Source organism: Suncus etruscus, chromosome 9, assembly GCF_024139225.1.
Source record: "Suncus etruscus isolate mSunEtr1 chromosome 9, mSunEtr1.pri.cur, whole genome shotgun sequence".
NCBI lineage: Eukaryota > Metazoa > Chordata > Mammalia > Eulipotyphla > Soricidae > Suncus > Suncus etruscus.
Genome location: NC_064856.1, coordinates 103766080 through 103782683, shown reverse-complemented (window position 1 = coordinate 103782683; position 16604 = coordinate 103766080). Strand labels below are relative to the sequence as shown.

The 16604-nt window shown below is 44.2% G+C and overlaps 1 protein-coding gene across 1 annotated transcript in view; it reads left to right on the top strand.

Moving 5' to 3' along the window:
• PATL1 (PAT1 homolog 1, processing body mRNA decay factor) overlaps positions 1 to 16604 on the top strand; it is a 42295-nt gene that overhangs the window by 10946 nt on the left and 14745 nt on the right. Inside the window, exons 5-14 of the mRNA XM_049779607.1 lie at positions 116 to 310; positions 1253 to 1354; positions 2778 to 2867; positions 3045 to 3268; positions 4879 to 4968; positions 11078 to 11258; positions 11968 to 12091; positions 12931 to 13028; positions 14101 to 14160; positions 15866 to 16014. Coding sequence (XP_049635564.1) covers positions 116 to 310; positions 1253 to 1354; positions 2778 to 2867; positions 3045 to 3268; positions 4879 to 4968; positions 11078 to 11258; positions 11968 to 12091; positions 12931 to 13028; positions 14101 to 14160; positions 15866 to 16014 — 1313 coding nt within the window. The remainder of the gene's footprint in view (positions 1 to 115; positions 311 to 1252; positions 1355 to 2777; positions 2868 to 3044; positions 3269 to 4878; positions 4969 to 11077; positions 11259 to 11967; positions 12092 to 12930; positions 13029 to 14100; positions 14161 to 15865; positions 16015 to 16604) is intronic.

The following is a 16604-nucleotide window of genomic DNA, read 5'->3' as shown; positions in this document are numbered from 1 at the left end:
ATTAAAATTTTGAATAAACTCTTTAAGGTATTCTGTGCATCTGTAGAGATTATTAAAATATTTCAAGTGAGTTTCTTTTCTCTTTGTTCCCCTCCCCCACTACTCCCTTAATTAGGAAATGCCTACAGTGTCTGTATTAGAATATGCCTTGCCTCAGAGGCCCCCACAGGGCCCAGAAGATGACCGGGACCTTTCTGAGCGTGCTTTACCAAGGCGATCAACCTCACCTATTATCGGGAGTCCTCCTGTTAGAGCTGTCCCCATAGGCACTCCGCCTAAGCAGATGGCTGTGCCCAGCTTCAGCCAACAGGTACCTCTCACTAACAGGCACTCAGCCCAGGATATTGGGAATCTGGGCAAAATTATTTAGGAACAGTGGTCGTGCTGGGAGGCGGGCGGAAGTTTTGCTTAGGCCTTAGCTTAGAAAAGACAAATTAGTGCTTTAGGGGAGAGAGGTTAGTATACAAATAAGAGACACCTTCCCTATTCAGTTGCCCATTACTGGTGCTGCGCCTACTGCTGCTGTCTTTTTCATTGGGGGAGAAAAGGGGTATTTAAACACACTGAGTATATACCTCCTTTTTTTTTTTAAACTGTTTTGCTGGCTGCCCACCACATTGGCAGGGAGAGAACTGAAAGCCGGGGGGAGTGGGAGCACACAGCCTTTTCCACATCCCTTTTTACCTTTAAGATATCCCTGCTTTCCCTAGAGCCTGTGCAGTCCTGTTCCATAGACTTTCCTCCACCTGAAACCAGCAGCTGAAAAGGAAGGCCAATTTGGAAGGTATGGGGGGAGGGTGGTGTTGGTATGGCCTAGTTAGGCGCAACCTCCCACGAAACGGTGGAGTCCCAATGTCTCACGAAAGAGCTGAGCATGGCGGCCATATCACAGGGGCTTCAGACTAGGACTCAGTGAATCCTCCAGCTTCCTCATCACTCTGTCCTCCTCACCGCTACCACAGTCTATCCTCTTGGAGAGAGTTCAGATGGTCTGCTGGTGCCTCCCTCAGATAGTTTGGAAGGGTGGGGAGAACTGGAGAGTTAGCTGTAGCCTCCTCCATTAAAAGTGGCACTTGGCTCATGAGGGAAAGTGATCAAGGGTTTTGTGCCTGAACCCATTAGCTCTAGCTGTTTGCTGAGAAATAGGGCTGCACGTTGAGTTCTGTGTCTCTGCCAGTACTTGAGGGGAGGGAGTATAGGTGGACGGAAAACTGACTTCATTGAGTGTAGTTGTGTATGTTTGTCCTCGTAGATTCTGTGTCCGAAGCCCGTCCACGTCCGGCCCCCCATGCCTCCTCGTTATCCTACTCCCTATGGTGAGAGGATGTCTCCAAATCAGCTCTGCACTGTCCCGGTAGGTTGCTTTCCCACTGAATGAGAAGGACCTCTCTGGACTTTCTTACTGCTGTCTCTGCCATCTCTACGCATGTAGAGATAACGCCTAAATTGTTCATCTTTTTTGGGGGGGTGGGTCACACCCAGCAGCACTCAGGGTCACTCCTAGCTCCAGGCTCAGAAATTGCTCCTGGCAGGCTTGGGGGACCATATGGGATGCCGGAATTTGAACCACCGACCTTTTGCATGCAAGGCAAACGCCTTAACTCCATGCTATCTCTCCAGCCCCTAAATTGTTTATCTTGCTTATAATCTCCATACTTGAATTTCCAGATTATATTTTAGTGGAGTTTACTTGGGCTATCATCACTGGTACTTAGGGGCTTCGTGTGCTCTGTTTTTACAGATTACTCCTAATAGTGCTTAGTGTCAACTCCATGCAAGGCAAGAACTTATCCCCTATATTTTTATAGCCATCAATTTTGATGTATATAAAAAACTTTTTTGTTTTGTTTTTGGGCAACACCCAGCTGCACTTGGGTTACTCCTGGTTCTGCGCTCCTGGCAGGCTCAGGGGACCATATGCGATCCCAGGAATTGAACCCAGTTCTGTTCTGGGTCTGCTGTGTGCAAGGCAAATACCCTACTACTGTGCTATATCTCTGTCCCCTAAAAAAACTTTTTTTTCGTTTTTGGGTCACACCCCGCTGCACTCAGGGGTTACTCCTGGCTCTATGCTCAGAAATCCGTCCTGGCAGACTCGGGGACCATATGGGGTGCCGGGATTTGAACTACCGCCCTTCTGCATGCAAGGCAAACACCCTACCTCCATGCTATCTCTCCGGCCCCCTAAAAAAAAAACAACTTTTAACTGAGCAGAATTGTCTGATTTCTTGCCTACATCTCTTAGTACTTTCTTCTTTTTTTTTCTTTTTTTGGCTACATCTGGCACATCTCGGGACCATATGAGATGCCGAGGATTGAATCCGGGTCAGTCTTATACAAAGCGAACACCCTACCCACTGTGCTGTCACTCCCACCCCCAATTTTTTTTATTTTTGATGTGTAATCATGGCGCTTCAAACATTGTAGAAGCATTCTTTTTTTTTTTTTTTTTTTTTTTGGTTTTTGGGTCACACCAGGCAGTGCTCAGGGGTTATTCCTGGCTCCAGGCTCAGAAATTGCTCCTGGCAGGCACGGGGGACCATATGGGACGCCGGGATTTGAACCGATGACCTCCTGCATGAAAGGCAAACGCTTTACCTCCATGCTATCTCTCCGGCCCCTGTAGAAGCATTCTTTTTTATATTCCCTTACTGAGCAGAACAGCTGTACAAATTAAAAATGTTATATTCAGATTAGTTCGGTTTCTGTTGAACTCTCTTTTGTTGGTTTCCCAATCTCTTAACTTCTCTTTTCTTCTTTTTTTTTTTTTGTTTCAGAATTCTTCCCTCTTGGGTCACCCCTTCCCTCCTAATGTTCCTCCGGTTCTCAGTTCCCTCCAGAGAGCACAACTGCTGGGAGGAGCCCAGGTAGGTGTGCAATTGTCCCAACTCATGATCCGATGAATGAAGTTGCTCTGGTTGTCTGTGAGTGGCGTGATTCCTTCCTCTTTCAAAGGACAATTGAAATCCGTATTTACTTTTGTGAGTCTTACAGCCAAGCGCCTTGCTGATTAGCTAACTGAAAGACCTTGTCTGCCTCTGTAGCTACAGCCTGGACGGATGTCTCCCAGCCAGTTCGCACGGGTCCCTGGATTTGTTGGGAGCCCACTTGCTGCCATGAATTCCAAGTTGCTCCAAGGGCGAGTTGGGCAGATGCTTCCCCCAGCACCAGGCTTCCGTGCCTTCTTTGGTGCTCCCGCCCCCACGACGCCGCCTCCTCCTCCCCAGCAGCATCCCCCTGGCCCAGGACCTCACCTCCAAAACCTCAGGTATATCTGCACTGTTAACTATTGTCAACCAGGTTTCTTAATCTTTTGCCATCTAAAATTCTTTTTTTTTTTTTTTTGGTTTTTGGGCCACACCCGGCATTGCTCAGGAGTCACTCCTGGCTGTCTGCTCAGAAATAGCCCCTGGCAGGCACGGGGGACCATATGGGACACCGGGATTCGAACCAACCACCTTAGGTCCTGGATCGGCTGCTTGCAAGGCAAACGCCGCTGTGCTATCTCTCCGGGCCCCATCTAAAATTCTTAACCACAGCCACAGTTAAGCTACAAGTCTTTCAGGATCTGCAGGTGGCATATTGGAAGATCTTACAGTATTTGGTCCCACAAGTTGCCAAATACTGAAATGTTTGACAGTCTCCAGACTTTGTTATGAATCACTTTTTACTTAAGTCACATTTTTCGTGTCTGTGTACATCGACACATTACAACTTGATGGACTCTTCCTATGGCCATAAGTGGTATAGTTTTACACATAAATATCAGTTAACCATATCAGTTAACAAGAATTACCATATCCTGAGTTCAGATATGCAGATTTTGAGGCCATTCTCAGGGCTTGCTAAGTTGTTTGTCGATACCAAAGTAAATTCAAATGTTTGCTTCCGTAAAGCTGCGGATTTTAGGGAAGGGGTTTGGGCCACAGCTGGCGCCACTCAGGGGTTACTCCTGGCTCTCTGCTCAGAAATTGCTCCTGGCAGGCACGGGGGACAATATGGGACACCGGGATTCGAACCAACCACCTTTGGTCCTGGATCTGCTGCTTGCAAGGCAAACACCTACCGCTGTGCTATCTCTCCAGGCCCCCACAGGGCTATTTTAAGTTTGAGCCTTAAGGCAATTTTTTCCAATTCCTTGGAAAAATGTGATTAAGGCCTGATTGGATGAGACCCCACATTCTAGAGGTGCATCTTTTTTCCTGAAGTCAACCAATTAAAAATGTTATAGTCACATCTACAAAATACCTTCGGAGAAGCAGCTAAACTAATGTTTGACCAAGAACTATAGTAAGAGGACCCTATCCTAGCCAAGTTTATTTGTAAAACTAATCATCACCCATGTATTTTCCAGGTCATTTCTAAATAGTTGCAAAGTAAGAACAGTACGTCCACTTGGAGACTTCTATGTTCCCAGGGGGCAGGGATCACTTTTGCTTTACTGTTGTTGATGCACCCTTGTTTCATGGTGTTTCTATAAGGGTTGAGAATTGACATCTGTAGAAAGTGAAACCAAAAAACCTTTTTGGTTTTCCTTCTGAACTATCTCCTCATTCTAGAATTTGAACTTCCCTTTAGGACAGGGGTCTCAAACTCAATTTACCTGGGGGCCGCAGGAGGCAAAGTCGGGGTGATCCTTGAGTGCAAAGTCAGTAGTAAGCCTTGAACATTGGGGGGTGTGACCCAAACAACTAAAACAAAACAAAACAAAAAAAGATTCCTCTAGGGCAGGGCCACAAAATGTTATATGGAGGGCTGAGTTTGAGACTCCTGCTTTAGGGAAACTGCATGCATATTCCAGTTACTGACACAAAGATTGATACTCCTCTTTTAAAATTTCATATCAGAATGACAAAATCAAGACCGTTTTTTTTTCAGATCTCAGGCCCCAATGTTTAGAGCAGACACCACTCACCTTCATCCACAGCATCGTCGACTCTTGCATCAGAGACAGCAGCAGAATCGAAAGTAAGTGTTCATACCACCTCTCTCTGGAGTCTTCCTGGGCCCCCTCATTTTTATGGAGGCGCCACATTGTCAGTGATTCATGCAGTGTTCTTACATGAATACATTTTCATGCATGCAAGGCAATGTTGCAATGTTACATGCGGTTTCATGCATAAGATGTTTTTACACCACACCTTCTGCCACAGCGCCAGCTTCCCTCTCCCACACACTCTCTACTCTCCCCACCCTACCTTTGCCTTGGACTCTTAGCCAACTCTTTAATTTTGGGTGGGTGGGGATTATGTCATACCCCATGTTTTTCAGGGTTATATTTGGCTCAGTCCTCAAGAGCGAATCCTAGAGGTCCTCGAGGGACTATTTATGATACAAAGGATTCAAATCAGGGTCTGCATTGCAAGAAAAGCACCTGACACCCTGTATTAGCTCTAAAGCCATTGGCTTTAATTTTGACAATAATGATACATATAGTACTAGACACTGTGGTAATTTTACGGGGCTGATACAAAGTCCTCCTGTCTCCACGGAGATTTTAGGTATATATACACACACACATACATACGTACATGTATAATACATATGTTTATATTATATTCTTTTTGTTATTCATATAATAAAGTTAAGCATGGCAGTTTCTTCAACCTTCAGCCTTACAGTTGTGTGTGTAATCCCTTCTTGGTTTCAAAGCTCTTCTTTGAAGTGAGGAAAGAAAACAGGTTTTTAAACACAACAGAAAAAAATCTAAATAGTAGGGCCAAAGACATAATTTAGGTGTAAAGGTTCTTGCCTTGTGTGCAGTAGGCCTAGGTTGAATCCCCAGACCACATGTGGTCCCCTGAATACTACAGGACTGATAAGCACTGAGTACCACTGGATGTGACCCATTCCCACCCCCCACAAAAAAAGATAAAGAAAAATATCTGATGATTAAAATGTGAGTATTTTGGGTGCTTATAACTAACTAACAGTGTAGTTATCATTACAGTGCCCTACACTACAGAATTTGTTAAGAGGTTAGAACTTATGTTCTTACTATTTAAAAGAGGGGAAACAGACCAGTAGTAGGTGTAAAATATGTCTTAACCTTGATTGTGATAGTAGTATCAAATACATTATCAAACATGTTCAGATAGAACAAACTGCTTATTAAATATGTATAGTGCATTGTATATGAATTCTGTCTCAAAGTTCTGCTTAGGGGTATATGTTCATTGGATTTGCTTGTTTGTTTTGGATTCTGGGCCACACCTGGCAGTGATTTAAGGTTACTCATGGCTCTGTGCTCAGAAATTGTTCTTGGCAGGCTCGGGGGACCACATGGGATGCCAGAGCTCGAACCTGAGTAGGTCCCAGGTCAGCCATTTCCAAGACCAGTGTCCTACCCGCTATGCTATCTCTCCAGTCTCTGGATTTTGGTTTGGTTTTTGTACCACTTTGAGGGTACGCAGAGCTTATTTTTAGCTCTGCGCTCACAGAGGGTAGGGGGCTCTGGTTCCAGGAATTGAGCTAGGGTTAGCTATGTGCAAGGCAATGGTCTTAACCTCTATACTATCCAGTCCTAGTAAAGTTGTTTGAGATGGAATGAGATAGGGGACCTTTTGTTTGTTTATTAGTTCATCTGACAATGATCAAGGCTTATTCCTGTCTCCATACTTAGGGTTCATGATCCCTGGAGGGAGCAGGATTGAATACGTGTGGGCCACATTCAAGGCAAGCACCATGCCTGCTGTACTGTGTCTCTGGTCCATTAAAGTTGTTTTTTAAAATTGAGAAAACTTTAAATACATTAAACTTCTCTATACCAAAGATAGCATATACAAATATTCAATTCCTAGCTGAGGAAACCTGTGGGTTATAAAAACAGAAAGGTTTTCAGGCAACACTTATCAGAAAACTGCAAATTAAAATATGATCTACAGGAGAAAGATACAAGGACTAGCACTTTGTATGCAGGATCAGTGGCATCACATGACTCCCCAAAACCTCCAAGAGCAACCTCCAAGTATCACTGAGTGTGGCCCAAAGAATGAAATAGAGGAGCCAGAGAGATAGCACAGTGGTAGAGCGTTTGCTTTGCACACAGCCGATTCAGGATGGATGGTGGTTCGAATCCCTGCATCACATATGGTCCCCCAAGCCTGCCAGAGTGATTTCTGAATGCAGAGCCAGGAGTAACTCCTGTGCACCACCAGTGTGCTCTAAACCCCCTACCCCCAAAAATAAAGAAATAGAGTAAGATGAACTAAATTACGTCACCAGACTTGCAAAACTTGAAATGTCCCTTGCTGTTGACCTTAGCGAGAACAGAGCACATGGTGTTCTGAGAGTTTAGGGCAGGATGCAGTAAGGGCTGAACATGTGGCTTGATCACATGGTGGCAGTTCTGTACTGCATGTATCTCTAGGTGTATTGTCAACATAGATGAAAAATAGAGGCATAAATTTGAATAAGAAGCAAGGAGCAGAATGCTATCGCTAATAGCACTTACATAAAACTGAACCACACACATTAATCCTGTATAACATTGGTCTATACCCAGGCAGAATTAGGAAATTGAGTCCGCAGAGATAGAGGAAGATTGAATTTGGAGGCTTTCTACATAGTTCTCAGCAGGTCCCAGGATCTTTCTGGTAATTCTTGGCAAACTGAGCTACCATGGAACCATGTGGTACTGGCAGGGGCACCAGGGTTGAACCTGTCCTTAACCCCTGTCCTTTCTTTCCAGGTCCACAAGAGGGTCTTTAACTGTAAATAGAACACTATATTCCTTCAACATTTGTTAAATTCCAGGAGAGAGAGGACAGTGAACAGGGGACTCTTCTTGTTTTGTTTTGGTTTGGTTTGGTTTTTTTTGGTGTCACACCCGGCAGCGCTCAGGGATCACTCCTGGCTCTATGCTCAGAAATCACTCCTGACACGCTTGGGGGACCATATGGGATGCCGGGATTTGAACCACCGTCCTTCTGTATACAAGGCAAATTCCTTACCTCCGGCCCCTGAGGACTCTTTTTGTTTTTTTGTTTTTTTGTTTTTATAATTTATTTAAACACCGTGATTACAAACATGATTATAGTTGTATGATTACAGTCATGTAAAGAACACCCCCCTTCACCAATGCAACATTCCCACCACCAATTTCCTAGATCTTCCTCCTCCCCACCCCCCCCACACCTGTACTCGAGACAGGCTTTCTACTTCCCTCATTCATTCAAATTGTTATGATAGTTTTTTTTTTGTGTGTGTGTGTGGGAGAAATAGGATTCTTTTTTTTTTTTTTTTTTTTAATTATGACAACAAAGATGCAAAGAAAGAGGACAGCGTAAAGTTACAGTGGAAGCCCAATCACCCATAAACAGAATTCTCGGTAGTCCCATCGACGATATCCCAGCCTTGAACTTTCAGCCAAAGAACATTAAGAAAAACAAAACTGAACCCCTGTACAATACAATTACTTTGTCCCTCAAATCCCCAGTTGTAGTACATACTATTTCTTAGCAGCACACAATATAATCTAAAGACATTAGACTTATGTAACTCCTTAAACATTGAGGGCAAAGTACATTTCTCTAGTTCCATGCACATGCTTACTAGTTTAAGTTAGCCTCAAAAGTTTTAGTGGGTTGTTTTTCTTAAGGATTGGAGTCAAGGGAACATAGTAAAAAACGGTATTAAAGTGGCATTTGTTTGCATAGGCCCACCAAAACATAAGGGATATGGAAAGGCAAATTATGGTCTAAATACAAGGAGACCCTACCCCTGAAGTTTCCTGGCACAGGACTGACTCTAGGCTCCAGGCACACTAGTTTGTCCAATTCAAGTCATCCTCTGTAGTGGCAATACACCTCCACTCCTCACTTAGTCTCTGTTGTTGTTGGTATCATGCTTCTGTATTATGTTATGATAGTTTTTGAGGACTCTTCTTGTATGCTTCTAGCCTAGGCTCCATCTCTGGCACCACCTATCAGCCCAACCCCCTAGCCCTACTAAGACTGATCCCTGAGCAATGCCTGATCCCTGAGCAATGCCGGGTGTGGCCCAAAAAGCCTAAAAATAAATATCTGAGGTAGTTTGGGCAAAGAAATGTATTTGTATTAAGTAACAGGACCAGAAAGGGACAATGCCGGATTTGGAGTTGAGCCCTAGGGCATCCCTACTTAACGCCCTCAATTCCTAGCATGGCCTAAGTACCAAGGAATCTCTAGCACCATGCAGCTTGAGCAGCCCTGATTGGTTGGTTCAAACAAAAAAAAAATAAACGAGGGGCTGGAGAGATAGTACAGCTTTAGGGCATTTGCCTTGCATGCAGCCGATTCAGGACTGGCAGTGCATCCCATATGGCTCCTCATGCCTGCCAAGAATGATTCTGAGCACAGCCAGGAGAACCCCGCTGGAAGTGACACACACACACACACACACTCCAAAACAGAGAAAAAAATAAACAAGAAAAAAGGTGCCGGTGGTGGGTACATGGATGTTTATTATAATATTTCTGGGATTGCAGTTTTTCTCTATATTTGGAGAATGTCGTGATTTTTTTCCCTATACTTTGACCCAATGGACCTCTGTCATCATTGTGTGGGTGTTGGCGAGATTCTTGATCTCTATGTTGTAGTCTTATTTTACTGTACAGTAGTTATATAAATCCCATAGGCAAAAGTGCTTGGCATTTGACAAAGCACTCCTATCTTAATTTTATTTATTTATTATTTTTTATTTTGGGCCACACTTGGTGGCACTCAGGGGGTTACTCCTGGCAGGCACAGGGCACCATATGGGATGCAGGGATTCGAACCAATGTCAGTCCTGGGTCAGCCGCTTACAAGGCAAAAGCCCTAACACTGTGCTATCTATCCAGCCCCTAATTTTACTTTCTTTCTTTCTTTCTTTTTTCTTTCTTTCTTTCTTTCTTTTCTTTCTTTCTTTCTTTCTCTTCTCTTTTCTCTTTCTTTCTCTCTCTTCTTCTTTCTTTCTTCTTTCTTTCTTTCTTTCTTTCTCTCTCTCTCTCTCTCTCTCTCTCTCTCTCTCTCTCTCCTCTTTCTCTTTCTTTCTTTCTTTCTTTCTTTCTTTCTTTTTCTTCTTTCTTTCTTCTCTTTCTTTCTTTCTTTCTCTCTCTCTCTCTCTCTCTCTCTCTCTCTCTCTCTCTCTCTCCTTTCTTTCTTTCTTCTTTTCTCTTCTTTCTTTCTTCTTTCTTTCCTCTTTCTTTTTTTCTTTCTCTTTCTTTCTTTCTTTCTTTCTCTTTCTTTCTTTCTTTTTTCTTCTTATCTTTCTTTTCTTTTCTTTCTTTCTTCTTTCTTTCTTTCTTTTCTTTCTTTCTTTCTTGTCATACGAGGCATTGCTCAGGGTTACTGCTGGCTCTATGCTCAGAAATCGCTCCTGGCAGGCTTGGGGGATAATATGGGATGCCGGGTTTCGAACCGATGACCTTCTGCATGAAAGGCAAATGCCTTACCTACATTCTATCTCTCCGGCCCCAATTTTCTTTTCTTTTTTTTTTTGGGGGGGGGGGCCACACCCGGTAACGCTCAGGGGTTACTCCTGGCTATGTGTTCAGAAGTTGCTCCTGGCTTGGGGGACCATATGGGACACCGGGGGATCGAACCGTGGTCCGTCCAAGGCTAGTGCAGGCAAGGCAGGCACCTTACCTTTAGCGCCACTGCCCGGCCCCCCAATTTTATTTTCTTAATGGTGAATTTCGAAGCTACTTCCCTCTCAAATTCTATTCTGTTAAGATTCTATTCTTTTGGGCTAGGGAGCTACTCAAAAGACTGAAACACCTGCTTTGTTTGCAGAAATCTCAGGTTCCATCCCTGTACTATGGCCCCAATGAGCACCATACTCCCAGTGAGCCACACACACACACACACACACACACACACACACACACACAAAAACAACATGAAATTTCTCCCTTTTTTCAGCATGGTGTTACAGGAATTGACCCTCAAGGCTACCTTGACAACATTCTTTTTCATGCCTTTTTTCTTTCTTTTTGCCTGCCCACCCAACCTGTTTTTCCCACTTGGGGAAAGGGAAACAGGGTTTCTTTCCATAGTGCTTTAATAATAACCATTTTACCCTCTTGGAGTGACTGTGGCCCTCGTCTCTCTTTCAGTCAGCATCGGAACCTCAATGGCACAGGAGACAGAGGCAGTCATCGGAGCAGTCATCAGGACCATCTCCGGAAGGATCCCTACGCCAATCTCATGCTGCAGCGAGAGAAAGACTGGGTCTCCAAGATCCAGATGATGCAGCTGCAAAGCACTGATCCCTACCTGGATGATTTTTATTACCAGGAAAACCCTCTCTGCTGGTTTAAGGTGACAGCTTAGTCTCTTTACGGTAGTCCAGGCATTCCCGAAACTTAGGTATTTGTGCTGGTCAGTAGTAAACAAGAAGAATGTCATTAAAAGTGGATAAGTAAACAATGCACTAATTTAGTAGAATTAAATACTGATAGGATTGTCTTTGGGACCAGTCTTCAAGTGGGTAAGAATTAACAAAGGAGGGCCACAGTGACAGTACAGTGCATAGGGCTCTTGCCTTGCACTAAGCAAATTGATCTTCTGCATCCATATGTTTCCCCAACACCACCGCTGGCATTTCTTGAGTGCAGAGCCAGGAGTATCCCAGAGCATCATCAACAGTGCTCCCTTGCCTTTTTTTTTTCCAATTAGAGAAAGTCAAACTTTCCACCTCCTTGATTTTGGAGACCATGCACAGCAGTGCTCAGGGCACACCGTTGGCTTTATACTCAAGAATCACTCTTAGCAGTGCTCTGGCCACCATATAAGGTGCTGGGCATCAAACCCAGCCATCAAATCAGCCATGTGCAAGGAAAACACTTGGCCCACTGTGTTATCGCTCTGGCCCCAAAGACTGGGATTTTCCAATACAATAAATCTGTCAAAGTTGGATAAGTGCAGGAGTCGGGTGCGTTCCTGCTGCTAGTGCAGACTTTTCCGTGCTAAAGGACTACCATCTTGTGTGCTTGTGTTGAGGTAGAATTACTTTGAAAAACTGGAGAAACTGTCAGCTGCTGAAGAAATGCAGGGTGACGGCCCGAAAAAGGAGCGCACCAAGCTCATTACCCCTCAGGTCGCCAAACTAGAACATGCCTATAAGCCAGGTGAGTGCCTCTCTCTAGGCTCCTACAAAGAGTCTTGACGGGCTTCTGATGAGATACAGATGAGCGGGTGGCAACATTGGAAACAGACGTAGAAAGTACCACTGAGTACCACTGTTGGCCAGAGCAATAGCACAGTGGGTAGGACATTTGCCTTGCATGCAGGAAACACGGGTTCGATCCCTGGCAACTTAGATGGTCTCCAGGGCCTGCCATGAGTGATTCCTGAGCACAGAGCCAGAAAGTAAACCCTAAGACCCACCAGGTATGGCCCAACCAAAAATGAAAAAGTACTGAATAAATGCAGAGATTAGCCTTTATTCAGTCCCTAAATGAATAGTTTGACAAATGTATGATCTTTAGATTGCATAGCTTTATACTTGCCCTGTATAACTTCTAGTCACTCTAAAATACATAAGGTAGGGGCCCGAGTGATAGCGCAGCAGTAGGGCATTTGCCTTGTACAAGACCTGCCTGGGACAGACTTGTGTTCTATCCCCAGCATCCTGCATAGTCCCACAAGCCTGCCAGGAGCGATTTCTGAGCACAGAGCCAGGAGTAACCCCTGAGAACCTTTGGGTGTGGCCAAAAAACAAACAAACAAACAAAAACCTTTTAGTCGCCCTAAAATGCATAAGGAAGAAATATTTCGTGATTTGTTTGATAGCTACTACAAAATAGGGAATGGATTTTGATGAGATATTGTTAGGTAGTAGGTTTTGTATATTTGTGCAATATATTGTTAAACTGCATAAATAGTAGAAAATATACATTTTTTCCTCTTAAAGCTGCTTGCCAACATCACTGAATTGTTCTTTCTTGGACCTCTTTTGTCCTTGCAGTGCAATTTGAAGGCTCTTTGGGAAAACTTACTGTCTCTAGTGTGAATAACCCCCGAAAAATGATCGATGCTGTTGTGACATCTCGGAGTGAAGATGATGTAAGTATCAGTGAAATCAGCCATTTAAGCAAGTCTGGGTCAGTTCCCAATCTCCTGAGGTTACTATTGAGTGGAATCTGGCATGTTAAAGTTGTTCCTAGTTGGGGCACAGTGGGGAGGGCACTTGCCTGGCATGTGGCCTGCCTGGGTTCGATCCCTGGCATCCCATACCCCTGAACCCCGCCAGGAGTGATTTCTGAGGCCAAAGCCAGGAGTAAATCCTGAGCACCACTGGGTGTGACAAAAATATAAATGAGTACAAGTTGTTCATAGTCTAGCCTGGAACTTGTGGTTTCCTGCAGATTTGCTGAGAGATGATACTTGTCTCTCAGGCAGCCAGCCAAGACCTAGGGTTCTGAACAAAGTACTCTAGCTCAAACCAGGATCTGCTATTTACTGTAGCTTTAACATACACACACACACACACACACACACACACACACACACACACACACACAAAATCATGTAATTGCCCTTAGCTTATGAATTCAATTTAATGGCTTATCTGTTGGTTGGTTGTTTGGTCCATCAACTTTACAACCTTCATTCATATTAGTGTTGTAGAGTCAAAATTCTCTTAAGATATTGTCATGCGGGGCCGGGCGGTAGCGCTAGAGGTAAGGTGCCTGCCTTGCCTGCGCTAGCCTAGGACGGACCGCGGTTCGATCAATATGGTCCCCCAAGCCAGGAGCGACTTCTGAGCACGTAGCCAGGAGTAACCCGTGAGCGTCAAATGGGTGTGGCCCAAAAACCAAAAAAAAAAAAAAAAGATATTGTCATGCATAGTTTCATGTGTACATTTTTTGGGGGATTTTGGGAGGCCACACCCAATGATGCTCAGGGGTTACTTTTAGCTATGCGCTCAGAAATCGCTTCTGACTTGGGGAACCATATGGGACGCTGGGGGGATATAATTTTTAACAGATAAAGACTCCAAACTGAATACTGAGTACTCATTCTCTCTCTCTCTCTCTCTCTCTCTCTCTCTCTCTCTCTCTCTCTCTCTCTCTCTCTCTCTCTCTCTCTCTCTCTCTCTCTCTCTCTCTCTCACTTGCTCTCGCTCTTTCTTTAGGAAACAAAAGAAAAGCAGGTTCGGGACAAGAGACGGAAAACCCTTGTCATAATTGAGAAGGTAAATTTAGAATTTGTTGCTATACTTAGTTTCAAATAAGGAACTATCAAATGTCTGCTTGAGGGGCCGGAGTGATAGCACAGTGTTAGGGTGTTTGCCTTGCACGAGGCCAACACAGGACAGACGGGGTTCGATTCCCAGCATCCCATGTGTTCCCCTGAGCCTGCCAGGAGTGATTTCTGAGCCAAGATCCAGGAGTAACCCCTGTGCACTGCTGGGTGTGGCCCAAAAATCAAAACTAAGCAAAACAAAAAAATGTCTGTTTGATAAAGTAGGAAGTTTGGCTCTCACAGTATCTTTCAATTCTTAGATATATTCTTGTTAAGTAAACATTGTATACTAGAGCATACTAGAAAGCAATGTCTGTTTCACCAGTAATTTCATCGTAAAAGCCCTGGAAGTTATAGTTTACCAGCCAAGCTTTCTAGTTCATCTCTTGAGTATTTCATAGCAGGTCACCTGTCTAAGACAATTAAAATATGCCTGTGAATTCAGTTTACATGTATTTATTGAGCTCTTCTAGGTGCTAAGGAAAATGAGATATGAGTTACTTAATTGTAAAGCATCAGTCCTAGGTTACAAGGCCATAGAGCAGGGGTCTCAAACTCAATTTACCTGGGGGCTGCAGGAGGCAAAGTTGGGGTGATCCTTGAGTGCAAAGTCAGTAGTAAGCCTTGAACATTGGGGGATGTGACCCAAACAACTAAAACAAAACAAAACAAAAAAGATTCCTCTAGGGCAGGGCCACAAAATGTTGTACAGAGGGCCACAAACGGCCTGCGGGCCGCAAGTTTGAGACCCCTGCCATAGAGCATAGTGGTTAAAGCCCAGACCAATGAATGAGAATATAGTCCAGTAAAGTACCTGACCTTGCCTATATTAATTCCTGGGTTCGATCCTGGGGCGGGGAATTGGGAGGGAAGGAGGGGTAGAGAGAGGAAAGAAGAGAGAAAGAAAAAAGACTCTGGAACTAGTCTGCAAACAGTAGCTTCCATTTTTGACAGTATGTGATTTAAGACAAGTTATTTACCCTTTATGTAATGTTATTCCTTCATCTGAAAGAGGAGAATGAGAGAGAGAGAGAGAGAGAGAGAGTGTTCAGTAGGGCCATGTTACATCTTCCATGTATGGCCATAACAAAGTGTTTAGAACAGTATCTACCTGGTACCCACTAGTAAAATGACCTTAAATGGTAGCATATTTATAAATTTAAGGCATCATTTATATAAAGATAGTTAATAACTGTGCTATTGTTGCTGCAGGAAACTTTGCAATGTGTGATCATTTCACTGTCATTGCATTCTAAATAAGAGGTCGAGAAAGGGACAAAGAATAGGTCTGAAGGTTTATTTTTTTCTTTTGGGCCACACTCAGGGGTTACTCCTGGCTATGCACTCAGAAATTGCCCCGGCTTGGGGAAACCATATGAGACGCCGGGGGATCGAATCGTGATCTGTCCTAGGCAGGCTAGTGCTTGCAAGGCAGACACCTTACCTCTAGTGCCACTGCACCGGCCCCAGGTCTGCAGGATTTTAAATTCTTTCACTGAGTTTTGCAGTCTGTAAGGAGCACTGTTATCTCTCTCTCCATAAAACGAGTCCAAGTTTCTATTTGCCTGATAATCCTAGACTGTAAAGTCATATAACCTCATTGCTCTTCATGATCCTCACTTGACACGTTCTTGCCTGCTTTGTCTCCTCTTTAGACATATAGTTTACTCCTTGATGTGGAGGATTATGAAAGGCGTTACCTCCTAAGTCTAGAAGAAGAGCGACCTGCGTTGATAGAGGAAAGAAAGCACAAAATCTGTAGCATGTATGACAACTTAAGGGGGAAATTACCAGGACAAGATAGGTAAGCATTTTGCGTTCAAAAAATAATAATAATGAAACACACACACACAAAACTTACTCAACTTCTGCCAGACTGAACTTTACACACACTTGCCTTTTGACTGCTCTTCCTTACCAGAAATACATAGCAAATATTTCATAATTCTTTCCAGACACTGGAGTTGGGGGGGGCCTCTTTTATCAACAAATACTTTTTTTTTTGGTTTTTGGGTCACACCCGGCAGCGCTCAGGGGTTACTCATGGCTCTACACTCAGAAATCACTCCTGGCAGGTTCAGGGGACCATATGGGATGTCAGGATTCAAACCACCGTCCTTCTGCATGCAAGGCAAACACCTTACCTCCTTGCTATCTCTCCAGCCCAACATTTTTTTTTTTTTTGGTTTTTGGGCCACACCCAGTAACGCTCAGGGGTTACTCCTGGCTATGCGCTCAGAAGTCGCTCCTGGCTTGGGGGACCATATGGGACACCGGGGGATCGAACCACGGTCCGTCCTAGGCTAGCGCAGGCAAGGCAGGCACCTTACCTCTAGCGCCACCGCCCGGCCCCGCCAACATTTTTTTTTTTTCTTGATATTTTTCCCCCTGTTT